We start from the raw sequence: 27304 nt of genomic DNA, 5'->3' as shown, positions 1-27304 counted from the left end.
AAACCCCCCGCCTCAGCAGCAGCGTGAAGGCCCGCCACTGCCAAGCGCTGCTGCACTTGGTCAGCCTTGGGAAGACCAAGCTGATGGCAACCCATGTGTTGGCCAAACTCCAGGAGCAGGAGAGGATTTGGCTGACCCCCAGAGGCCTCAGAGTCTGAGAGGTGGTGGCCGACAATGGGGCCAATCTGGTTGCCGCAATAGACAGGGGAAACCTGACCCAAATCCCCTGTCTTGCCCACGTGCTGAACCTGGTGGTGCAGAAGTTCTTGCGCACCTACCAGGGGATGGGCAAACTGCTGGAAACGGCAAGGAACGTTGTGCGTCACTTCCGGCGCTCGGCTGCAGCCTGTGCGAGCCTGGAAGACGTGCAAAAGGAGCTGGAGCTGCCACGCCATCGGCTGATCCTTGACGTTCCGACTCGCTGGAACTCCACCCTGGCGATGTTGGAGCGTCTGGTTGAACAGAAGCACGCTGTCAACCAGTACCTTGCCCAGGCCACTGTTTCCGCCGCTCAGAGAAGGGACAAGACCAGCAACATCCCGTCCATCGTCCCCGATGATGACTGGAGGCACATGCAGCAGGTGTGCTTAGTGCTGGCTCCCTTTCTGCAGGCCACTAACATGGTGAGCAGGGACCATGCTATGGTCTGCGAGTGGGTGCCCCTGGTTTGTCTGCTGAACAGGGCCCTCGATGCTTTGCTGGAACAGGGAGCGGCAGCCTTGGACCAGCAGGAGCGGCAAGCAGCTGCACAGTCCACCTCTGAGGGGGAGGAGGAGGAGGACTTGGTGGAGGTCCCCGACCTTGCTGCTGATGAGGGGGATCAGCACAGCGCAGCTGAGTTGGTGCGGGGGTGGAGAGAGGATGAGGAGGCAGAGGAGGAGGATGAGGAGGACAGCACTGCCGTCGATGTGCCAGCAGACGTGGCCCGCCTCTTCCCAATGGCAGCGCACATGCTGACGTGCCTGCGCAGGGACCCCAGGGTGATCCAGATGAAGCAGAGGGAGGACATCTGGATCAGCATGATGTTGGACCCGCGCCTCAAGGGGAAGTTGAGCCAGTTCCTGCCGCCTGCAGGAGGAGACCCAGCGCAACAAATAAGGAGTTTGCAGCAGGCCCTTGTTGAGCGCTTGGAGGAAGCCTTCCCCCAGCCTTCCACCCCCACTGTCCAGCCAGCACAGAGGCAGCAGCAGGTGCCTGCATCCAGCAGCAAGCGCCCCACAGACCTGCTGTCTCTCAGCCACGAGCTCTACAGGACTGTAGAGGCTCCGGCAGCAGTGACTAGAGAGGAGGTGCATGCAGCAGCATCCTCCTCCGGTCACAGCCAGCGCCTGACCCGCATGGTGGCTGACTACATGGGGTCCTACAGCGGGCTTGACAGCGATGCCCCTGTTGATCCCATGGAGTATTGGGTCAAGCGCCTGGAGATCTGGAGCGAGCTGGCGCAGTACGCCCTGGAAGTGCTGTCCTGCCCCCCTTCCAGCGTGCTGTCCGAGCGCTGCTTCAGTGCAGCTGGTGGCGTGGTCACCGAGAAACGCTCACGTCTGTCTCACAAGTCTGTGGACAGACTGACGTTTCTCAAGATGAACCAGGCGTGGGTGGAAGGCGAGTTCCTGGCCCCTGTTGTCGGCGAGAGGGGGACATGAATTGGCTGCCGGAACTTAGAACCATCGTTAATGTGCCTTACCACCCTTTACCACCTCCTGGCTCCTGCTCACTAAGCCAGCCTGGTTCACTTTGACTATTACGTCGCCTGCAGCCACACATTTTACAACTACAGTGGGCTGCTGTGTACTGCCCTTCTGCTGTCTGTCTGTGTTTCCCACTGCCAGGGTACACAGATTTACATTCTGCTGCCACTCTGCCACCAGCTTTTACGTCAAAAAATAGCTATATCTGTGTAGTTGGTTGTAAAACCAAAACTACAAAACCATAAAAAAAAAAAATGGTTTAATTTTTCTGAGGTGCCCGGGTTGAAAACTGTGTTGTCCCAGTTGTGTATTGGACACGATGTGGGCTGCACGACCACTGTCTGGGACCTCCTGTTGTGTTTATTTACAGCCCTGGTATCACCCGCTAGGTACCAGGGCTATTATGTCACGCTGCCTGCCTGCTGCCACACTCACACTACTCCTCCATTCCTCCTGCTGCTGCTGCTGTCTGTCTGTGTTTCCCACTGCCAGGGTACACAGAATTACATTCTGCTGCCACTCTGCCACCAGCTATTACGTCAAACAATAGCTGCTCACATTACTCCTCCATTCCTCCTGCTGCTGCTGCTGTCGGTCTGTGTTTCCCACTGCCAGGGTACACAGAATTACATTCTGCTGCCACTCTGCCACCAGCTATTACGTCAAAAAATAGCTATATATCTGTGTAATTTGTTTTACAAACAAAACCAAAAAACCATAAAAAAAAAAAGGTTTAATTTTTCAGAGGTGCCCCGGTTGAAAACTGTGTTTTCCCAGTTGTGTATTGGACACGATGTGGGCTGCACGACCGCTGTCTGGGACCTCCTGTTGTGTTTATTTACAGCCCTGGTATCACCCGCTAGGTACCAGGGCTATTATGTCACGCTGCCTGCCTGCTGCCACACTCGCACTACTCCTCCATTCCTCCTGCTGCTGCTGCTGTCTGTCTGTGTTTCCCACTGCCAGGGTACACAGAATTACATTCTGCTGCCACTCTGCCACCAGCTATTACGTCAAACAATAGCTGCTCACATTACTCCTCCATTCCTCCTGCTGCTGCTGCTGTCGGTCTGTGTTTCCCACTGCCAGGGTACACAGAATTACATTCTGCTGCCACTCTGCCACCAGCTATTACGTCAAAAAATAGCTATATATCTGTGTAATTTGTTTTACAAACAAAACCAAAAAAACATAAAAAAAAAAAAAGGTTTAATTTTTCAGAGGTGCCCGGGTTGAAAACTGTGTTGTCCCAGTTGTGTATTGGACACGATGTGGGCTGCACGACCGCTGTCTGGGACCTCCTGTTGTGTTTATTTACAGCCCTGGTATCACCCGCTAGGTACCAGGGCTATTATGTCACGCTGCCTGCCTGCTGCCACACTCGCACTACTCCTCCATTCCTCCTGCTGCTGCTGCTGTCTGTCTGTGTTTCCCACTGCCAGGGTACACAGAATTACATTCTGCTGCCACTCTGCCACCAGCTATTACGTCAAACAATAGCTGCTCACATTACTCCTCCATTCCTCCTGCTGCTGCTGCTGTCGGTCTGTGTTTCCCACTGCCAGGGTACACAGAATTACATTCTGCTGCCACTCTGCCACCAGCGATTACGTCAAAAAATAGCTATATATCTGTGTAATTTGTTTTACAAACAAAACCAAAAAACCATTAAAAAAAAAAAGGTTTAATTTTTCAGAGGTGCCCCGGTTGAAAACTGTGTTTTCCCAGTTGTGTATTGGACACGATGTGGGCTGCACGACCGCTGTCTGGGACCTCCTGTTGTGTTTATTTACAGCCCTGGTATCACCCGCTAGGTACCAGGGCTATTATGTCACGCTGCCTGCCTGCTGCCACACTCACACTACTCCTCCATTCCTCCTGCTGCTGCTGCTGTCTGTCTGTGTTTCCCACTGCCAGGGTACACAGAATTACATTCTGCTGCCACTCTGCCACCAGCTATTACGTCAAAAAATAGCTATATCTGTGTAATTGGTTGTAAAACCAAAACTACAAAACCATAAAAAAAAAAAAAAGGTTTAATTTTTCTGAGGTGCCCGGGTTAAAAACTGTGTTGTCCCAGTTGTGTATTGGACATGATGTGGGCTGCACGACCGCTGTCTGGGACCTCCTGTTGTGTTTATTTACAGCCCTGGTATCACCCGCTAGGTACCAGGGCTATTATGTCACGCTGCCTGCCTGCTGCCACACTCGCACTACTCCTCCATTCCTCCTGCTGCTGCTGCTGTCTGTCTGTGTTTCCCACTGCCAGGGTACACAGAATTACATTCTGCTGCCACTCTGCCACCAGCTATTACGTCAAACAATAGCTGCTCACATTACTCCTCCATTCCTCCTGCTGCTGCTGCTGTCAGTCTGTGTTTCCCACTGCCAGGGTACACAGAATTACATTCTGCTGCCACTCTGCCACCAGCTATTACGTCAAAAAATAGCTATATATCTGTGTAATTTGTTTTACAAACAAAACCAAAAAACCATAAAAAAAAAAAAAAGGTTTAATTTTTCAGAGGTGCCCGGGTTGAAAACTATGTTGTCCCAGTTGTGTATTGGACACGATGTGGGCTGCACGACCGCTGTCTGGGACCTCCTGTTGTGTTTATTTACAGCCCTGGTATCACCCGCTAGGTACCAGGGCTATTATGTCACGCTGCCTGCCTGCTGCCACACTCGCACTACTCCTCCATTCCTCCTGCTGCTGCTGCTGTCTGTCTGTGTTTCCCACTGCCAGGGTACACAGAATTACATTCTGCTGCCACTCTGCCACCAGCTATTACGTCAAACAATAGCTGCTCACATTACTCCTCCATTCCTCCTGCTGCTGCTGCTGTCGGTCTGTCTTTCCCACTGCCAGGGTACACAGAATTACATTCTGCTGCCACTCTGCCACCAGCTATTACGTCAAAAAATAGCTATATATCTGTGTAATTTGTTTTACAAACAAAACCAAAAAACCATAAAAAAAAAAAAGGTTTAATTTTTCAGAGGTGCCCGGGTTGAAAACTGTGTTTTCCCAGTTGTGTATTGGACACGATGTGGGCTGCACGACCGCTGTCTGGGACCTCCTGTTGTGTTTATTTACAGCCCTGGTATCACCCGCTAGGTACCAGGGCTATTATGTCACGCTGCCTGCCTGCTGCCACACTCGCACTACTCCTCCATTCCTCCTGCTGCTGCTGCTGTCTGTCTGTGTTTCCCACTGCCAGGGTACACAGAATTACATTCTGCTGCCACTCTGCCACCAGCTATTACGTCAAACAATAGCTGCTCACATTACTCCTCCATTCCTCCTGCTGCTGCTGCTGTCGGTCTGTCTTTCCCACTGCCAGGGTACACAGAATTACATTCTGCTGCCACTCTGCCACCAGCTATTACGTCAAAAAATAGCTATATATCTGTGTAATTTGTTTTACAAACAAAACCAAAAAACCATAAAAAAAAAAAAGGTTTAATTTTTCAGAGGTGCCCGGGTTGAAAACTGTGTTTTCCCAGTTGTGTATTGGACACGATGTGGGCTGCACGACCGCTGTCTGGGACCTCCTGTTGTGTTTATTTACAGCCCTGGTATCACCCGCTAGGTACCAGGGCTATTATGTCACGCTGCCTGCCTGCTGCCACACTCGCACTACTCCTCCATTCCTCCTGCTGCTGCTGCTGTCTGTCTGTGTTTCCCACTGCCAGGGTACACAGAATTACATTCTGCTGCCACTCTGCCACCAGCTTTTACGTCAAAAAATAGCTATATCTGTGTAATTGGTTGTAAAACCAAAACTACAAAACCATAAAAAAAAAAAAAGGTTTAATTTTTCTGAGGTGCCCGGGTTGAAAACTGTGTTGTCCCAGTTGTGTATTGGACACGATGTGGGCTGCACGACCGCTGTCTGGGACCTCCTGCCTGCTGTGTTTATTTACAGCCCTGGTATCACCGCTAGGTACCAGGGCTATTATGTCACGCTGCCTGCCTCATTGACTGCCTGCTGCCACACACTCATCCTCCTCCTCCTGCTGCTGAATTTACCTCCTGCTGTCTGTGTGTTTCCACTGCCAGGGAGCACATACAATGGCGCTTCCAACATGCGTGCGCCACCAGCTATTTGTTACGCTCAATAATAGCTGCATTTCTTTAAAAAAAAATTGAAAAGAGAAATAAGTGAAGAAGAAGAAGACGATATAGAAAAAGAAGAAGAAGAAGAAGAAGAAAAGGAAGAAGAAGAAGAAAAAGAAGAAGAAGAAGAAGAAGAAGAAGAAGAAGAAGAAGAAGATATAGAAGAAGAAGAAGAAGAAGATATAGAAGAAGAAGAAGAAGATATAGAAGAAGAAGAAGAAGATATAGAAGAAGAAGAAGAAGAAGATATAGAAGAAGAAGAAGAAGAAGAAGAAGAAGAAGAAGATATAGAAGAAGAAGAAGAAGAAGATATAGAAGAAGAAGAAGTATATACAGTACTGAACAAAATTCTGGACACAACTTCTCTTTCCACCTTTTTTTTTTTAAAGGAACATCCCCACATAATCACTTGCTGTTGTTACTTGGAAAAAAAGATGTTTCTTGCATCATTCACCCTCAAAACAAGTGTTGGAAGCTATTTAAGGCCAATTCGAATAGTCAGCTCGAATAATGAGCTTGAATACCGACTCGAATAGTGAGCTCGAAGTCCGAGGTCGAATCGAATAGTAAAAATTATTCGACTCGAATATTCGACTGACCTCGAATAATTTACTATTCGAATTCGACCAAACTCGAATTTTAAAAAGGGGTATTTGAGCACCACTGATGGCCACAGTAACTTTTTGTTTATGCGACCTGCAAGTGTAGGAAGTATGCTTGCAGGAAGTCTTATAAGGCTGGGAAACTGTTTTTTTTTCATTATGATCGCTGCTTCTCATTGCGAGGGGCTTAGATCAACGAACGGGAACGGTTCATCCCGTTCATTGATCTCCGGGCAAGCGGGCGGCGGCGTGCACGAGAGCGGGAGCGAGCGCACGAGCGAGCGGGAGCGCGGGCAGCGGCGGGAGCGCGGGAGGTGCAGATATCTCCGTCCCTGGAGGTGAAAGGATGGAAAAAGGGACGGAGATATCCGCACCTATGGGAGTAAAGTGGTTAAAGACCAACTCCAGACAAGTGTCTGCTCATTTTGGCTAGAGTTGGGAAGCGCTACAACCTCAAGTTTTGATTACTCTGTTTTTCCCCTGACTTCTTTATAAAATGTACTTCCAATTTAAACCAGCACTAGTATACATATTTAAAGGTAGTGATGGGTTTTAAATAGCCTGCTAAAAGCCTTCCGCTTGAAGCCACACCTCCTTACTAGAGATTAGAGAATTAGAGAAGGAGGTTTAGCTGTGGTGGAGAAAGAAATCTCTCTCTCTCTCTCTCTCTCTCCTGTAGGCCCATGCGACTCAAGGGGGAGTGGTTCAGACTACCTGAGAGTGAACAGACAGCAGGAGTCAATGAGCTATAAAATGATGCTGCAGGTATTTTCCTTTTTAATATTGTAATTATTTTGGGTGAAAAGAATTATGTGTCCTTTAAATCTGAAGTTAAACTAAACCTTTTTAAACCTAGAGTGCTCCTTTAAATTCGTTGGTCTGATGCCCAAGCCCACCATGTCACGCAAAATAAACAGTCAGTCCTCGTATTCTTTTGTGGCTTTTTTAAAGTTTATTAGGCTGTATTAAATAGTGATATTAGATGATATGGTAGTAAAATTGTTCTGGGGTATTCCAAACCTGGCAATGTGTGCCATGACCCCAGCCCCCCACAGGACTACAAGTACCAGCAGGCCCAATTGGCCTGATGGGACTTGTAATTCTGTGGTAGTTAGGTGTGTCACTGCCTGCCTGGCTGGAATGTAGTATTAATAGAAATAATAATATAGGTATAATATATACCCCCAAGCCCAACTACAAAAAAACAAACCAAAAACCTAGGCCCCCTTTCCTCTATATACACACATCTAATAGCCAGTATATGTCCCCTAGCACAGTGTTATGGTTTAAAAGAAAATTTCCCCCAACCACCAAGTAAAAGACTACATTGTACATTGTATGTTCCCCTCTTCCCTTCCTCTACTACAGGTAGACAGTTTATTAAGCCACTTTGCAGGTGGCTCCGGTGCGCCCCCCGGAGGTCAGGTCTTCTTCTCTGGGCTTCCTCTTCTCTCGTCCGATCAGTCCACCATCTTGTCCTGCTTCTTTCCCTCCTTTTTCTTCTTTTTAGACTCTGTGAACAAGAAAAACGAGGTTGAGGCGAGTTAAAGATCAGTAAACCGATACAACTGGTCAGTGTGTTGTAAGGCAAAAATAGAGAGAGTGTCAATTTGGACACCTTTTCGTGTCATAGAAGATGTTTAGTCACTGGCACAAAAAACATCTTCAATTCATTCAAAATTAAAGAGGAACTGTAGTGAAAATAACAAAATGAATAAAATTGCTTATTTTTTACAATATTCATTCATAGATGATTTAGTCAGTGTTTGCCCCATTGTAAAGTCTTTCCTCTCTCTGCTTTATATTCGAAAATGTATCACTGGTGGTGACATCTTTAGCTCTGCCAGGTGATGTGTACGGAATGTTTGTTACTGAGAGTTCTGTGCAAAGAGGGAGATATTGCTTGCTTGGCAGTTTGAAAAAGCCATTATTTCCCACAATGCAACAAGGTTCACAGAAGCAAACTGTCAGGACCATGGTCATGACATCACACTGTGGGAGGGGTTTCACCACAATATCAGCCATACAGACCCCCATGATGATCTCTTTGAGAAAAGGCAAAGATTTCTCATGGAAAAGGGGGAATCAGCTACTGATTGGGATGACGTTTAATCCTGGGTGAAAGTTCCTCTTTAACTCTAACCTCCATTCGAACATAAACCTGATATCTAACTTCAACCTCCACCCTACAGGAAGCCCTTACTAATGCCATCAACCCCAGCCCCTGACACTAACACTACTAATATAATACCTAATCCTTTACTGAGCCCCAGCCAATACTTACCTTCTGTTGTAAATTTCAGAACCTGTCTAAAATGAAGGCTGGCACTGCAGCTACAGGAACAAGATACTGGCTACAAGAAGTGAATCAGGCGCTGGTGTTCAGCTGTAATAAAACTGAGTGCCTACAAATTTTTAGAGTGCAAGCAGCCAATTGATGTATAGTAGAGCAGATAGGAGGTTCTGAGTTGAGGTTTGTTTTAAAGTGGACCTGAACGCTTGCACAGAACAGAAGGAACACAGAGAAATGCACCCTGTATGTATTTAGAGAGTTTAGCCTGTTTAATTCCTCCTCATGTGTGTCTAATCACAAGTTACATTGTCGTGTATCTTTTAGAACAGAGAGGAGTTCTGAGTTCGGGTCCACTTTAAGCCAACATGCTAAGGATGCTGTCCATGGTTCTGAAGCCCTCTATTTATATTCCTGTTCCTGTCTGTGCCCAGAAAGCAGAAGGAACACTCACAGGAACGGGAATGGATGCTAGAGATCAGACTTGATCTTACAGATCAGAGATGCGTTAGTAATGTTTACATTCAGGAATGATTGACAGGACTAGACAGAGCAGTAGGCTGTAGGGACAGCAAATGCCATGTACAGTAGACAGGCAATTATTAAAGTAAGCCTTAGCCAAATCTCAGGTTCAAAATAGGCCATTACCATTAAAGGAAAACTATCAAACCATGGGCTCGATCCACAAAAGGGTGCTAACTCAGTTAGCACGCCTAAAAGCTTTGGGTGTGCTAACTAGGGTGCCAAGCAGTTACCAAGCCCAAAGCTTTTAATGATGCACACAAAACGCCGCACCGGGAGCCCCTAAAACGTTGCACTGGGTGTGCCCGAAACATCGCAATGTTTTAAGGGCATCCGCTGCAACGGTATAGTCGCACCTGGTGCAACGTTTCGCGCGCATCGTGCAGCACTAACCTTTGCGCGTCCTAAAGGGCTTTAGGTGTGCTAAGGGGCTTTTAGGCGTGCTAACTAAGTTAGCACCCTTTTGTGAATCAAGCCCCAAGTGTTCTAAAATGACAATATACAAATAATGTCTAAGTAGCTGTGCAAACATTTTCCTACTTTTCATGTTAACCACTTGCTGACCGCACGCTTATACCGTGCGTCGGCAAAGTGGCAGCTGCAGGACCAGCGACGCAGTACTGCGTCGCCAGCTGCAGGCTAATTAATCAGGAAGCAGCCGCTCGCGCGAGCGGCTGCTTCCTGTCAATTCACGGCGGGGGGCTCCGTGAATAGCCTGCGGGCCGCCGATGGCGGCTCGCAGGCTAAATGTAAACACAAGCGGAAATAATCCGCTTTGTTTACATTTGTACGGCGCTGCTGTGCAGCAGCGCCGTAAGGCAGATCGGCGATCCCCGGCCAATCAGCGCCCGGGGATCGCCTCCATGTGACAGGGGACGTCCTGTCACTGGCTGCACAGGACGGATAGCGTCCTGTGCAGCCTCGATTGCCGGGGGGGCAGCAGGTAGGAGAGGGAGGGGGGAATTTTGCCGCGGAGGGGGGCTTTGAGGTGCCCCCCCCCCCCCGCATCACCCAGCAGGCAGAAGAGATCAGACCCCCCCAGCACATCATCCCCATAGGGGGGAAAAAAGGGGGGCAATCTGATCTCTCTGCCTGCTACCTGATCTGTGCTGGGGGCTGCAGAGCCCACCCAGCACAGATCAGTAAAAACAGCGCTGGTCCTTAAGGGGGGGTAAAGGGTGGGTCATCAAGTGGTTAAATAACAGAGGCAAAAGTTTTAATTCATTGTGTGTTGGTTTAAGTACAGTTGGAGTGTTTCATTTGCAAAGGTTTGCTTCAATAATACACGGTTCTTTGCACGTCAGACTGCATATGAAAAGGGATGTCAGGTTTCACATACAATTACAAACAAGTTACATTTCCTCTGCTTTCTGCAGACAGCTCAGTCAGAGACAGGCTGAGAGCTTTCTCTCACACACAGGGTTAACAGATGCAGTGTGAGGGAATCCCCCCTCCCTTAATGAATGAGTAGTCCCATCAGATGCCGTCAGTAAGTGTAAAAGGAATTTGATAATAGTAAACAAAGAGATAAGCATTTAAAAATATACACCCGTATTTAACAGCACTTCTTAAACTATTCCTAACTCAATTGAAAAAAACATGTCATTCGATAGTGTTCCTTTAATAGAGGGAAGCCTAACGATCCTAGTGAGTGCTGAGCATGCACCCCCTCCACATCGGGCTGTGCAGCCTCCTCTTCCTGATTCATGGCCGCGCAGGAGATGCGCGAGCACGCCTGCACATGCGAAGTAGTACGGATCCCACGGGTCCAGCTTACTGCGCATGTGCAGGCATGCTCACGCATCTCCTGCACGGTCATGAATCAGGAAGAGAAGCTGCGTGGTTCTGATATTATTAGCAACAATGCCTTGTCCCTAATCTTCAGGGGGGCCCTGTTCAGCGACGGGGGACATTAGAATAGAGAGGGAAGCCTCAATAGGATCCTGAGGCCTCCCTCTCTTTAGGTAAGTATCTGATTTTGTACCCGAGCTTCGGCTCAGGTACAGTTTAAAAAGGAATTGCTTGCAAACGACAAGCAGTCAAGTGTTGCTTACCTCATTTCAAAGTATCATTATTACTATTCTAGTTTTGTTGTGTATTGTATTATAATTGATGAGCGAGCGGTTAAAGGCGTATATTCAGTATCTAGGTGGCCCAAGTTAACCAACACTTTAAACACTGCAAAATGTCAGTGTTGGTTCCAGCCAAGAAGCATACAATAGCTTAAGGTGGCCACTAACTGTCCAATTTCTAGGAAAAAATCGTTCGAGCGATCAGAAATTCTGATCGGACGAAAAATCGTTCACTACACCACCAACTAACCAATCTTTGCTTCCTATCTATCACGACCACCAAGAAAATCCAAATTTTCGTTCGACGAAAATTCATTCGGGCGACATTTTTTTCACTCGTTCATAATCGATTGTGACCACTAATGGAGATTATTTACAACCAATCCGATCAGAGTTTCTGATCGCTCGAACGATTTTTCGCTAGAAATTGGACCGTTAGTGGCCAGCTTTATTTAGTATCGAAATTATAGGTTGCCCATTTCTTTTCCGCTTTCAAATGGCTTTTTAATTTACACACTTTCAAACACATTTAGATTTTCGAGTTTTGTTCTCAGCCGCACTCCATGAATTCCATTCAAGGCCGGCAGAACCCTTTTCTGCAGCGCGATGGCTTGCGAGATGCTCCGTAGCACCCACCCAGCAGCATAGACCAAGAAACAAAGACCACCGCCACCATAAATATGTATTTCCCCGCTCCGCTGTATCGCCCATATAGTGTGAGATGACAGGTAGGCACTGGAGGGGACTCTATTAATTCTGCCTGGTTTCAGCGATTCACGGACTGTGACGGAATGAAGCATACGAGAGCCCTGGAGGGAAAGGGGAGGGGGGGGCAGCGGCGCCACAAAGAACAATCCGCGGACTTCGACAATATGGAGCCACTTTGAATTCAGGACGTTGCATCAGTCATCATTGCCATGCTAGGCCAGGCAGAGGAACAGCAGGAGGCCGCTGGGGAAAGCAGGTCACGGCTCACAGAGGAGCCACAGTTTTGTTCAGGCTTTTGTTTTGTTTTTGCGCTGCCTACTGTTTGCTGTTGTTCGGCTTTCAGGCGGCCTAAAACATGTTGTCTTTTTTTTCCTCTCTCTTTTTTTTATCTTTTTTTTTTTTTTACAAACCATAAGGTCTTGTGGTGTGGGTAAGACAGATGCATATTTCCCCATCCCGAGCCTAACGGTGACGAACAAAGGTGTACTATTTCTGCCAAGGGACTCGCAAATCGTTTAATGTCCAGCGAGAAACTTAAAGGGGAAGTCCGCTCTTGTTGAAGTCTTGGTGAAACTGACAGCATGCTGCATGTTTGACCTTGCTGTGCTTCTGTTCCAAAAGCAGAGACAGAGCTTCCCCTTTAGCACCTGTAGCAGCAGGCATATTTTAATCAGAAACATGCGCTCTGCAGGTATGAAGACAGAATACAGAAAGTCCTTCCAGGCACAGCTTTGATGAGTGGATAATGGCACTTCTAGTCAAGGCCTCCCTCATGCCATACCATTGAGCTGTGTACTAAAATGGGCAAGACTAGTGGCCATCTAGGAAGAAGGCGCTGCCATGCCAGGGAACCCTGCAAGGAAAGAAGAGAAGCGGTGGGGAGCAAAAGGGGGCTTTCTGGGTGGTTATTAACTTTTCTCCCCACGGGGTTGCCTGGAGTTTAAATTCACTCCCTTGACCAAAATTGATTCAGTCTGCAATACATAATGGGTCTACATAGAAATGTAGAGCAACACAAGAAAAAAAGGAAAACTGATGCCCAAGGGAGCTGTTAATGAAAGAGGGACTACAGTACATGGATGATACAAATAGAAGATGGGGCTGCACACGGAATGGGAGAGTTGCTGCTGCACATGGAAGGGGGGCACCAATATACGTGGCCTAGGGGCACAAAAAGTATAATTGTGACCTTGTACATTTGCCAACCAGTAGGACAAAATGTACTGATTCTTAAATGAAAAATGGTATATTTAGTCTCTTATCTTAAACTTCCATAGCAGTTATCAGTGAAGTAACACCTGGGGCCATTTTAATGTGATGCACAGAGCTCTGAATTAAAGTGTATCTGAAGTGAGAAACTCCGCTGAAAGCAAAAGCAAAACCCCCCTCGAAAACATGATTCCCCAAATACCTTTTTATCCCTACCTAGTTTGTCCATCTCCACTCCCCCTAGATTGCAAGTCCTCCCTTCCCTAGTGTATTCTTACATGATCCTGGGCTCCTTTCCAATGACAGCCTGTACTTGTATTACTGAGCCTACCTAACCAGCCCAAAATCACATGATCATGTATCTTATTTGCCTTGTATAGCTTATTCCTATGTTGTATATAATCTTGTTACATTACGTCTGTCATCCTTTTTATTATTGTGTGTATTTATTGTCCAGTGCTGCGTAATATGTTGGCGCTTTATTAATCAAATAAATAATAATATATTGTATGTTTAATGGAAGCTCCCTTCAGGAAAAAATCTCCTCTCCTTCAGAGTCTCTCTTTGAGTCATTGTGAAATTGCTAGCTTACTGCATGCCTGATGCCAACATGCTTTTCTACTGTAAACAATCCTCTTGCAGAAAAGCAGCAGAGGCAAAGATATCCCTTTAGTATTTACAGCAGATATCACCCTGCAGGTAAACTGAACTCCGGGAACTTCCTAAAGTAGAGATGGCCGCCGCCATGAAGAAAGCACAACCGGCAATACTGGGCAGCAAAGTGAGATAATCCTGTGCACTGATAAAACAAGAGGCAGGCAAATGGCGGCAGCTAATATAATAGGATATTCAGAGTATGCTTGGCATGCCTCCACTCTCCTGTACAGCACTGAATGGGGGCATCTTCCTCCAGCCCAGCGCAGAGCTCCTGCCAAACTCGATTCACTGACTTCTCCATCTTCGCTCCGATAGGCCATACAATGAGCCACTGTTTTCCCCAGAAGGATTACAGGACATCAACACAAACCTTATTTTGCCTCTTCCTCGCTGTAGCAAGGCAGAAATAAAGCAAGTAATTTCTCTCTTCTATGAGAGTGTCCCAGCGGACATTCCCACAGGCCCTTATTGGATCTTCCTGCTTCACTCCGTAACCAGACTCCAGATTGATTGCAGGCCAATGAAATTATGTGACAGGTGGGACGAGGACGAAGGTAGAAGACTGTACAGAAGAAATGCCATTATAGAAAGTCTGCTTCTTGGAGCAGTGATAAGAATTGTGTATGAAGTTTCTCATGTTTTACGCTCATGGCATAGCCAAATGAAAATATGTTCGTTTCAGTTGTGCTTCTGTATGCTTCTATTAGCAGGCATCAGACATTTCTGGGACCTGCCCACCCAAAAGTAACTAGCGCCCCCCCCCCCCCCCAAAAAAAAATTAATTAGCCAGCTCTTCCCTGTATAATTAGACAGCGATTCCACCACCAAATTAGCCAGCATTTGCTCCACAAAACTAGGGCCTATCTACACTCATGCCACACATTACACAATCTGCAAGGACATGAGACAATGCATAGATGATGCTGTCTGGTATCTTTTTATCGTGCTGCACAGCACCCAGGCAATGCACTGCTGTGTGCTGGGCAGAGTTATCCCATTCATTGTAAATGAAAGTGTTCAGCACCACAACAGGCAGCAACGGAGGTGTTGGGTATAGTGTGGCCCCCTGCGTTGCTAGCCAGCACACAAGTATGGATGGGCCTTAAAAGCCCATCTATTACACTATTGTGTTGGCTAGCAAGTCCGGGGGCTGCACTGCTCCTCGGTTGCTAGCCACCATGTTGCCGATCCCATTGCACTACCCAATGCACTCAAAGGTACTGCTCCCCGCGATGCACCGCTGCAAAAAGAAAAAAGTCAAAAGAAACATAAAAATAAAATAAGCATGTCATACTTAGATACATCTAGAGTAGCGGATTTTGATTTGGTAAGAAGCCACTTAGGTCTCTAGTGATCATCGCTACTATATGTATAGTTGGTGCAATATTTACTTTGACCCATTGACTCTGCATAGATATATATTAAAATATTTCAGCTCTCTTGAAAGGAATCTTAAAATGAAAAAAAAAATAGATTTACTTACCTGGGGCTTTTTCCAGCACTTGCAGTCTATCTTGTCCCTCACTGTTCTTCCGCTTCACACCAGTCCCCCGCGCCCCCCCCACCTTATGGGTTTTGGATTACCAGACGGTTATGGTAACTGCATCTCATTGTACATTGGAGACAAAACATGTAGGGTGTAGCCTAAATACGTAATGAATTGACACTTACAGCGTGGCCATGTTGAATTAAACACTTAGAGTGGCTTGGACTGTGGCATCACTGTTTGGGTACATATATTAGTGGACTTATTCATCTTGTTCTTTGTAGAAACACAGGAGCCAATGCAGTGAAAAATGAGTTAAAAACATTTTAAAAATGAGGGGTAGTGGACTTACCTCCCCATAGACGACAGAATAGTAAGATATCAAATAAGAACAATTGTTTATGCCTTACTTCATAAAAGTGGTGCAACACGTTTCAAGGGTCTGTAGCCCGTTTCCTCAGCTGAATACAAAAATAAGCAGCTTTAAATGTGTCAAGATGAACAGAGCACCTGTGTCGATTGCTCTTATTTGATATCTAACTAGCGTGTCATCTGTGGAAAGGTAAGTCCACCACTAACCCCCCACTTTTAGACCTCTTGCACGCTACATGCGATTCTGATTTTTTTATACGTCCGATTTTTTTATTTGGAATGAAAAACATAGCAGCGTGCAGTACATTTTTTAATCGAAATCAAAAATCGGATTAGATTAAAAAAAAAAATCGGAATTGCATGTAGTGTGCAAGAGGCCTTAAACTGTTTTTAGCTCATTTTACACAGTGCTGGCACCTCTGTTTCTACAAAGTACAATAATTCACCCCTTTTCATAATCTATGGAGAGCGACTTCTTAGCCTGAGTGGGGACAGGATAATTTCCGCACCTGCCCATACAGTGGTGTCCTTTGAGGTAACCCATCCTTGTGAGTAGTTCACATACCATTAAACACATTTTCTAAACTAATCATACTACGCTATATTGGGCTCTCAATTGTCTTCCCTTTTATTTTTACTCATGTTGTTGCATGTTTAGTGAAATGGTTGTGTCCTGGTCATTCTGGATGATGCTAGTCTGCTCCTGTATATAGTTTTAATAATCCTTGACCATTGCTGACCAGCTCATATATTAAAAAAAAGTTTATGCTTGAAGATCCAGTTTAGACACATTATTATAAATAAAATATGAAATTTGTAGAAAAAAAAAAGGAAGACATGTGAGGCACCCAGTATAGGGTAGCCCCCCCCCCCATTATTAGGTAGCCCCCACCAGTACAAGGTAGCCAGAGTGTGGGTAGCTAGTGGTACTCAAAGTATAGGAAACCAGAGGTGCCCCGCAGTATAGATAGCCAGAAAAAGGCTACCCCCCCCCCCCCCCATTCTGTATGTACTTTCCACTTCAGGGGGCCTGCTGCAGGATTCCATGAGGCCCACAGTCAGGGCCGGATTTCTGGCAAGGCCACATAGGCCATGGCCTAGGGCACCAGAAGTTTAGGGGCGGCACAGTGAGTGGCAGTAAAGCTGTTCTATGCAGCCATCTTTATCTACAAGGACAGCTTTAACCTTTGAACTCACTGTCCTGTACTTGTGATGTCCCTGCAAGATATGTAAGCTCTATCCTGCAGGTACACATCAGCCTAACTCTCATGGTGACACATTGGGTCCATCATTAAGGAGATGGCAAGCATACCATAAAAGTTCAAAACATAACATGTAATCTATACGCATATTACTAAAATAGCTATTGTCTGTGACACCAATGATGGAAAGTAAGGAGAATTCTCGTTGGGGCACACAGAGCTGACAACCATACAGACGATATAGTTGGCCTTGGGCGGTAAAAAGTACAAATCCGGCCCTGCCCACAGTGACTCCCATTATTGCCTGCTGAGACTATTCAACCCCCCTTGGCTACAGGCCATTGTATCAACTGCTATGGCTGCTGTGGTGATCCCTATGCCACTGCCCCAATCAGGCTGAGGCAGAGGCGAAAGAGGCTCCAGCTTCAGGGTGCAGTGTAGGAGGGGGCGCACAACTCACTCAGCTATCATTCCCCTATTGTGTTAGAAGCAAAGAGAAATAAGAAAAGGGGATAAATAGCAGTGACTGCAAGCCAGATAACTAGAGATTAAGAGGTTGGGGCGCCTCTTAAGGGGGCCATACACTAGCCGACCAATTGACCATCCAATTTGATTATTATAATAGAATTGGATGAAAATTGGTGCTGCCAAGTGCATGCCCGACCGACAAAGTGACCAATTTCGGGACAGAAATTGGCCGCACGATTGATCGCGCATGCTGGAAAATTTGGTTGGTTGGTCGGGTGCGCGGCGGTACGGCGGCCGATTTGCGAACGAGCGACGAGACATTGAAACCACCGCCTCTACCACCGCAATGTATAAATGTATGTAGTGTGTGTGCATTTATACATTACCTGTCCTAATGTCAGACGCTATGCGCCGCTAGCGTGTATGCGGCTGTTACCCGGCGAGATGGACGGACACCGTGCGAAAGCTGCTACAGGACAGGTAATGTATAAATGCACTACACTACATACATTTATACATTTTGGGGGCGGCGGCGGGCGGATGCGGCGGACTCAGGCCGCTCAGCCGATTCCCTGATGATTTCATGCTGAAATCGTATGGGAATCGGCCTGTTAGTGTATGGGTAGATTCGACTAGACAAATGTATCTCTAATCAGATTCGATTAGAGATAAATTTGTCTCTTGGTCGAATCTGCCCATAATCGTTCTAATGTAGCAATCAGTGTTTGATGACTGGAGTGGGAGGAATGGAGGGGCGCACTTTGGTGTCTCAGCCTTGGGTGCTGGAGGACCTAGTCCTGGATCTGGCCCCAATGTAAGGTTATACTTTCCTATAAATCTATAACTACTGAGCAGACTACCATTGCTCAAAGTCATTCAAATATTAGGAAACAAGTTCATTTTACAGGTCAGAAGAGTGTTAACGCCCTATTTGTGGCGAATGACTGAGAGACTTCCTCACAAAGTCCCCAGCAGTTTACCACACCCCCTTCATTCATCCCAGCAGGAGAGTAGCGAGTCAGCTCAGCCTTTCACCTCCTCAAAAGGCGTACGTTAAAAAAGGGCGCTGGGAAAAAAGGGCGCAGGGTTTTAAACGATAATCATGAATAACGTTTAAAAAAAATGTGTGCTATATTTCGTTTAAAAATAATGTTTTATAAAGTTATAAATCATTACATAATGTGTATGAAATCAGCAATTTTAAAAACGTTAATCTTCCCTGTTTAAAAAGTGAAATTTATAATAACGTTTTATAAAACATTAATAAGAATTTTACTAAAGCTATACCTAACCCTACTCTCACACAGAACCATCCCTTTACCTATTCCTAACCCCTAGACCCCCCTGTTGGTGCCTAAACCTAAGACCCCCCTGGTGGTGCCTAAACCTAAGACCCCACTGTCGGTGCCTAAACCTAAGACCCCCCTGTTGGTGCCTAAACCTAAGACCCCCCTGGTGGTGCCTAAACCTAAGACCCCCCTGTTGGTGCCTAAACCTAAGACCCCCCTGTTGGTGCCTAAACCTAAGACCCCCCTGTTGGTGCCTAAACCTAAGACCCCCCTGTTGGTGCCTAAACCTAAGACCCCCTGGTGGTGCCTAAACCTAAGACCCCCCTGGTGGTGCCGAAACCTAAGACCCCCCTGGTGGTGCCTAAACCTAAGACCCCCCTGGTGGTGCCTAAACCTAAGACCCTCCTTGTGATTCCTAAACCTAAGACCCCCCAGTGATAAGCATTAATAACGTTTTAAAAAAAATATGGTGCGGTTTTTCGTTTAAAAATGTTTTTTAAAAAAAAATTCTACGGTTTTTCGTTTAAAAGTAATGTTTTAAAAAATATTGTACTGTTTTTCGTTTAAAAATAATGTTTAAAAAATTATAAATCATTAAATAATGGGTAATCATAAGAAGCAGTTATAAAACATTAAAAGTCTCCGGGCGCCGCTTTTAAAACGTTATTTTTCTCCGGCGCCCTTTTTTCCTGTTGGGCGCCCATTAAACGATATTTATTATGGGAGTGAATGGCGGCGCCCTTTTTGTCCACCTGGCTCATGCGCCCAAATTTCCTGCTTCCCCTCAAAAGTCCTGACTGGCAGAGGTGGTGAGTGGCACTGGCAGCTTAGCTTCACCTACCTCTCCCAAGGTCAATGCACCTTCGCTGCAGGAGAGGAAGGGGAATGACTGCATCGGTGCAAGTCACATGACTGTGATGCTGCACATTGAAATTCAGACATACAGTATTCACTCTTTTAAAGTGGGATGAAAATCCATATTAACTGAAAAATAAAAATCATCCAATAAGAAATAACTCATTATCTTACAGTACCTATCTTGTTGTGTTTAGTGTTTACAGTCAGTTTTAAGAGAAATGTGATATGAAAAAAAGAGTTATTTCTGCTGTTTTCCATCTTTACTGTTTCCCTGTGATGCCAAAAGTGACATCACTTTTGACATTTTCTTTTCTTTTTTTCAACTCAGCTCAGTATTAATGTTCCCTCCCTCCTACCACAGATTACTGTCCTTCCCACAGAAATCATCACCTAGACAAAAAACTTACATTACTGTGTAAACTCTACAAAGGGAGGGGGAAATTCAATTACTTTCTGGTCAGAGTGTTCTTATCCTATCCAAAATAGGAAGCTTTTTGTTATTTGCATGCTGAGATACGCTTGTTACTGTAGCTAAAAAAAACTTCCCTCAATCCCACTGGCACTGCAAAGTTCCTGCAGATGGGCAAAGGCTCACAGACCAGGTAAAAAGAAAAAAAGATGGGGGTGGGGTTACGTATAAGTGTTTGGGAAACTAACAACTTTTAGTCATTTAATTATGTTTGGCGTTACCACCCCCTATAAGACATCCGGTATTGAGCTACTGGGGTATTGATGGGGTGGAGAGAGGCTTTAAAGGGAAACCGTGACCAAAAATTGAACTTCATCCCAATCAGTAGCTGATACCCCCTTTCCCATGAGAAATCTTTTCTTTTCTCAAACGGACTTGTGGTGAAACCCCTCCCACAGTGTGATGTCAGGACCATGGTCCTGACAGTTTCCTGTCTGAGAACCTCATTGCACTGTGGGAAATAACAGCTGTTTTACTGTTTCCAACTGCCAAAAAAAGCAAGCAGCATCTCCTTCCACTGTCATCACCTACCAGCAGTAAAAATGTCACAATGTGATAAATGTCAGAATGGAAATTAGGGAGAGGAAAGATTTATACATCATAAATCATTTATACATAATTATTGTAAAAATGAAGCACTTTTTTATTACATTATTTTCACTGGAGTTCCTCTTTAAAGAGGAGCTGTTGGGTATAAGGTCTCAGAGAAAATAAACACATATATCAGTAGCTAAAGATTGGCTGTACTTACATTACATATGCATTTCACTGTCCACGTTTGGATTTCACAGAATTTGTATATAGTATATGCAGAGAATGATGCTCCTGACAGCTCATGGCAGGCTCCATGTTTTTCTGTCAAATGTGTCGTCATGTCCTGCCTGCTTCCTGATCACAGAAAAGCTCGTACTGAATAACACAGTGTGCAGTGAATATTAATGAGCCATGTGGCTAGGAACAATAGCTGACTCCTGCAGTGTACTCTGCCCGGAGATTTATCAGTGCTACGCGCTGGACTGATTACAAGCTGCTGTAACGTCTCATTAGCAGCCGAGGGGAGGGCCCCAGAATGCTTTGCAGTATAGTATGCGGCTTGCGTCCTCTTGGGTCTAACAGCTTTGCTGATAAGCACACATCAAAGGTAAGAGAGATTTTTATCTTCACTAATGCCTTTTTGGCTTCCTTCTAAACTGTTTAACACAGGAGAATAGAGGTTTAAATTAGCTTCTGCAGCCTGACAGTTACTCTTTAAAGGAAGTTAAAGTATTTTAACTCCTTGCCGACCACTCCACGCCAATTGGCGTGAACGCGGCGGCAGCCCCAGGACCGCTCCACGCCGAGTGGCGTGAACGGCCTTCTATGGGGCTAGCAGGAGATCGCGCGCGCCGATGCGTGTGCATCTCCTCACCACCGTCAGTCTACCAGCCGCTCGGAGACTGTTAGATGGCGAAACCGCCATCTATAAACATTGTACAGCATGGATCATTGAGATAAGGAAACAAGTTCCATCAGGCACTACAGTCAGGGCTGAGGCAGAGGCTGGAGAGGCTCCAGCCTCAGGGCGCAGTGTAGGAGGGGGCGCACAATTCATTCAGCTGTCATTCCCAATTGTGTTTGGAGCAGAAAGAAATAAGAAAAGGGGATACATGACAGTGACTGCAAGCCAGATAACTAGAGATTAAGGTGTTGGGGGGTGGGGGGGGGACCTGGGGCACCTCTTAGTCTAATAGCAATCAGTGTGTGAAGGCTGGAGTGGGAGGGATGGAGGGGCGCACTTTGCTATCTCAGCCTTGGGTGCTGAAGGACCTTGTCCCGCCTCTGACTACAGTTAATTTGTATTTATATGAAATTCAAGCGTGATATGGATCACAGTATGTGAATTCCTTGTGTTCATAGATAGGTGCATAAGTCATAAGCATAAAACATTGCTGCGATCTAAGGCAGTCACAAAAGTGATCGGCTGTCATAGGCTGAAGCCTATGACAGCCGATCACACTGATTGGCTGGCAGGGGGAGGGAGGGATGTAAAATAAATTTTAAAAAGTCAAATTTATTCAAAAAATTATAAAATAAATATTTATTAAAAATACAAAAACAAAAAACTGGGGTGCGATCAGACCCCACCAACAGAGAGCTCTGTTGGTGGGGAGAAAAGGGGAGGGGGGGAATCACTTGTGTGCTGGGTTATGCGGCCCTGCAGCTGCAGTGGCCAAATAACAAAAAAAATGGCCTGGTCACTAAGGGGGTTTAACACCGTGGTCTTCAAGCGGTTAAAACCTTATCTTGTAAAAATAGATTTTAAAACTGGACAGCCTGGCGATTGGCAGACTGGAAAGTGTTACATGTTTGTATCTGCAGAGTTGGGGGTGTTCGTGAACTGCGACCTGTCTGCAATGCTGATGGCATCTCCCGGATAGAGAGTTGCCTGGCAGGTTCTCAGGACCCGCTCCTTTCCCATTGCTGTGTGCCAAAGTGATTTCTATTCTTACCATGGAGTGTGATGAACCCGGAGGAAGACAAACTGCGTTGGAGGGACAATTGGTGACTAATGCATTTCAGCCTCAAATAAAGCTGTCCATTCACTTATGCAGAGCGGCCTTAGAAAGCGGGGAACCTAGTTAAAGTCTGATTTATCATCCGCTCCATTGAGGAATGCATAAGGAGAAACACACATAGAGGTGTCCTGTGCTGATTGAGGGAAATTACCAGAGTGCATCTCACCCCTCAGTCATACGTCTGCTGCTATTTGTAAAGGCAGGTGAGAAAAAAAATAATTAATTCTGAGCTATGATATTACTTAAAGGGAACCTGAAGCAAATAAAATTATTTAAAATAAAAACATATCCCATAGTTTTATTTTATGTTTAAACATTTACAAAGTAGATTTAATGTTTTTTGTCTCTGTTCAATGGCATTCTCTTAAGCTAAAATGCTGTATATAAACTATTGACCTTTTTTAATCTATCCCCTACAGCCAGAAGTTTTTCTCTGCAGGAAAAGGTTTGATGGCTGTAATACCTTATCAGTGAGGGTTACACTATAATAACAAGAGCCCGAGAAGACAGAAACTGTTAGTTGCATGCCTGCAGGTGAACTTTATCAGAAAAAAAAGAAATGAAGCCTAGTTATTTATTCATATGTTTGGCACTGTACATACACATATTTATCTTATGTCAAATCATCTCGGGAACATAATCTGGGAGTATAATTATGCATAGCTAAATAGCTAAGCATCACTGGGAGGATGGGGCTAAATACCATTTTACAGCAATATATAGCTACAGGCAGGAACGGCGCTACCATAGAGGCAAAGGAGGCAATTGCCCCAGGGCTCCAGAGCCTGTAGGGGGCCCCAGTGGCTACAAGAGGACATTTTTTTTTTCAAAAAGACCTTATAGTTTTTGAGAAAATCGATTTTAAAGTTTCAAAGGAAAAAAATACACATTTAAAAACCCGACGACTTTAACCGTTAATAGCAATCCACCTTAAATGCTAGAAACCCTAAAGAGATCATTGGGAATAAGAGGAAAAAAACAATTTTTCAAAAAAACCTTATAGTTTTTGAGAAAATCGGTTTTAACGTTTTGAAGGAAAAAAGTATACTTTTAAATGTGGTAAATGTCACTTTTACCGGTAGTAGCAAACCTAACGTTAGTGTAATTTTACATGTATCAAAAGAAAGAGCAATGAATTTCCTGGTGGGGTTTCCAGGGGGTCCATACGCAGTACATATGGGCCTCCTGGAAACCCCTCCGCAGCCGCAGCGCTTTGGCCAGGGATCACTACAGCCGCAATATGGCTGTATGAATCCCTGGCATTTTTTACTATTTTTCCAATTTTTTTATTTTATTTTTTTTACGGTTAGAGTGTGGGAATTTTTTTTTTTAATTATGTGGGGTCCCCCCTCCTAAAACTTTTTAACCCCTTGTTCCCTATGCAGGCTGGGATAGCCAGAATGTGGAGCTCTGACCGATTGGGGATTCACACTCTGACTATACCAGCTGCAAAAAAGGTCCCTTAATGCCGATTATTTTTGTTCCGGGGTATCTGTTGGGTGGCCCCCCAGGTTTATTTTGCCCTGGGGCCCCATTGTTGCTAAAACCGGCCCTGGCTACAGGAAGTGTTTCTTCTGAAACCAAGAAAATTACAGTAAAACCGGGTGTCCTGAATAATTTACTGCATGTTACTGTATGTCGCGACAGTGCCTCTTTAAAAATAATAATGTGGCCTTTAATAAGCTTAGGACAGCATAATTATTGAGCAAAACAAGATTCAGCTGCCCGTTCAGTAACCCGAGCCAGGCAGCGACGGTACAGTGACATATTATTGGTACGGTGATACGATGTGACAATTTTGCCAGAATCTCATTATAGACTGAGATGAATCTCAGATGATGCAGAACGCACAACGCAATCGTTTGAAATGATAGCTGAAGTTCAGCTTCCTGTGACAAAGAGCTCAGAACGCGTCGAGGGGGCGATGGCGACGAGTGTTCGGTAGACACAGAACCAAGACGCATCAGATGTGCACCCAGAAGAGGCTGTGACAAGAAGCCGCAGCGGCTGGGTGGCCGTCTCCTTGTGTAACCTCGTGACATTTAGAGCCGCGGCGTTATGTAAGATGCAAGGAGAGCAAGAAGGACACAAGTAGGTTTACCAACCATCAAACCGAGGCGCAATGAGGAGGATGCGCAAAGTGTATGAAACCGCAGCAATCAGCCCCATTTCTGTACACTGTCATTACTCTAGTAAAACTGACCCCTTTACATAGAGATTGAGAAGCCAGAATCGCCACCTGGGGCTAAAAGTTGGTTATGTGGATCGATAGCCAGGTCCACTGAGTATAATCAGCATCTAAACTGACTGCCGAGTAAAATCATCATCTAAACCAGGGGTCTCAAACTCAATTTACCTGGGGGCCGCAGGAGGCAAAGTCAGGATGAGGCGTGGCCGCATAAGTAATTTCACAATCGCGGCGCATCGCCGCCTCTGCCCGCCCCTCTCACTCTTCCTTCACAGAGAGGGGCGGGGAAAGGCGGCGATCCGTGTGGCGATTGACGTCAGGAAGGTCAGAGCTGAAGCTGAAAGCTCTGCCCCTTCCAGGAAATGCCAGACAGATTGACCCCCGGCGATTTGGGGGCTCTGCAGCCCTTGTTTAACGTCGAGGATGCGGCGGATTACTTGAGAGCACTGAAGCGAACTATAAGGAAGCTTTTGCCGGCGAGGGCCACAAAATATTGTATCGAGGGCCGCAAATGGCCCGCGGGCCGCGAGTTTGAGACCCCTGATCTAAACTGACCGCGTGCCTAGTTCAACAGAGAGAAACAATAAGGAAACTTACAGATATGTCACATAAACCTCTAAATGTCCCATGATCAGTAACCCATTACTGTTTCTGCACTCCTGATAAATGTAAGAAGCTCCTGGCTGCCCCTGGTTAAAGGGTTTTGTGAGACCCCCAAATCTTTATTAATTTACCCTTGAAGCCTAACCTCCCCATTTCCTGTGCTAAACCTAACCTCCACCTGATTTGATCTTTAACCTCTCTGCTGTAAAAAAAACAAAAACAAAAAAACCTCCCTCCTCCTTTCTTCTTTCCTAAACCTAACCCTAACCCGATTCCTAACCTTTCCCATTTCATGTGCCAAACCCTTATCTCATGCCTTTTTTTGAGCCGAAACCTAATCCCACTCCTTTCCTGTGCTTAACCTTTCCCATCTCATGTGCCTAACCCTAATATCATTCCTCTTCTATGCTGAACCCTAATCTCAGTCCTCTTCTGTACTCAACCCTAAACTCATTGCTCTCCTGTGCCTAACTCTAAAATCACTCATCTCCTGTCCTAACTCTAATCTCACTCTTCTCCTGTGCCTAACCCTAATCTCACTCCTCTCCTGTGCCTAACTCTAACCTCACTCCTCTCCTGTGCCTAACCCTAATCTCACTCCTCTCCTGTGCCTAACCCTAATCTCACTCTTCTCCTGTGTCTCACCCTAATCTCACTCCTTTCCTTTGCCTAACTCTATTCTCACTCCTCTCCTGTGCCTAACTCTATTCTCACTCCTCTCCTATGTCTCACCCTAATCTCACTCCTCTTTTGTGCCTAACCCCAATCTCACTCCTCTCCTGTGCCTAACTCTAACCTCACTCCTCTCTTGTGCCTAACTCTATTCTCACTCCTCTCCTGTGTCTAACCCTAATCTCACTTCTCTCCTGTGTCTAACCCTAATCTCACTCTTGTCCTGTGTCTCACCCTAATCTCACTCCTCTCCTATGCCTAACTCTATTCTCACTCCTCTCCTGTGCCTAACCCTAAACTCTCTCCTCTCCTGTGCCTAACTCTAATATCACTCCTCTCATGTGCCTAACCATAATCTCACTCCTCTCATGTGCCTACCTAATCTTACTTCTCTTCTTTGCCTAACCCTAATCTCACTCCTCTCCTGTGCTTATTGCCTAACCCTAAACTCACTCCTCTCCAGTGCCTAACCCCAATCTCACTCCTCTCCTGTACTTATTGCCTAACCCTAAACTCACTCCTCTCCTGTGCCTAACCATAATCTCACTCCTCTCCTGTGCCTAATCCTAAACTCACTCCTCTCCTGTGCCTAACTCTAATCACACTCCTCTCATGTGCCTAACCCTAATCTCACTCCTCTTCTGTGCCGAACTCAAATCTCACTCCTATCATGTGCCTAACTCTAATCTCACTCCTATCATGTGCCTAACCCTAATCTCACTCCTCTCCTGTGCCTAACTCTATTCTCACTCCTCTCCTGTGCCTAACCCTAAACTCTCTCCTCTCCTGTGCCTAACTCTAATCTCACTCCTCTCATGTGCCTACCCAATCTCACTTCTCTCCTTTGCCTAACCCTAATCTCACTCCTCTCCTGTGCTTATTGCCTAACCCTAAACTCACTCCTCTTCAGTGCCTAACCATAATCTCACTCCTCTCCTGTGCCTAACCCTAAACTCACTCCTGTCCTGTGCCTAACCCTAAACTCACTCCTCTCCTGTGCCTAACTCAAATCTCACTCCTCTCATGTGCCTAACCCTAATCTCACTCCGCTCCTGTGCTTATTGCATAACCCTAATCTCACTCCTCTCCTGTGCTTATTGCATAACCCTAAACTCACTCCTCTCCTGTGCCTAACCCTAATCTCACTCTTCTCCTGTGCCTAACCCTAATCTCACTCTTCTCCTGTGCCTAACCCTAATCTCACTCTTGTCCTGTGCCTAACCCTAGTCTCACTCCTCTCCTTACCCTAATTTTACTCCTCTTCTGGGACTAAC

At 45.9% G+C, this 27304-nt stretch overlaps 1 protein-coding gene across 2 annotated transcripts in view; it reads right to left on the bottom strand.

Moving 5' to 3' along the window:
- Positions 1 to 7339: 7339 nt before the first annotated feature.
- Positions 7340 to 27304, bottom strand: part of PTN (pleiotrophin) — a 143258-nt gene continuing 123293 nt past the window's right edge. For both annotated transcript variants that reach the window (XM_068272996.1, XM_068272995.1), the window contains exon 5: positions 7340 to 7923. In XM_068272996.1, the coding sequence (XP_068129097.1) occupies positions 7871 to 7923 (53 nt within the window). In that variant the 3' untranslated portion in view covers positions 7340 to 7870. The remainder of the gene's footprint in view (positions 7924 to 27304) is intronic.

This window comes from Hyperolius riggenbachi, chromosome 3 (assembly GCF_040937935.1).
Source record: "Hyperolius riggenbachi isolate aHypRig1 chromosome 3, aHypRig1.pri, whole genome shotgun sequence".
Lineage (NCBI taxonomy): Eukaryota > Metazoa > Chordata > Amphibia > Anura > Hyperoliidae > Hyperolius > Hyperolius riggenbachi.
This window is presented reverse-complemented; position numbering and strand designations above follow the sequence as displayed.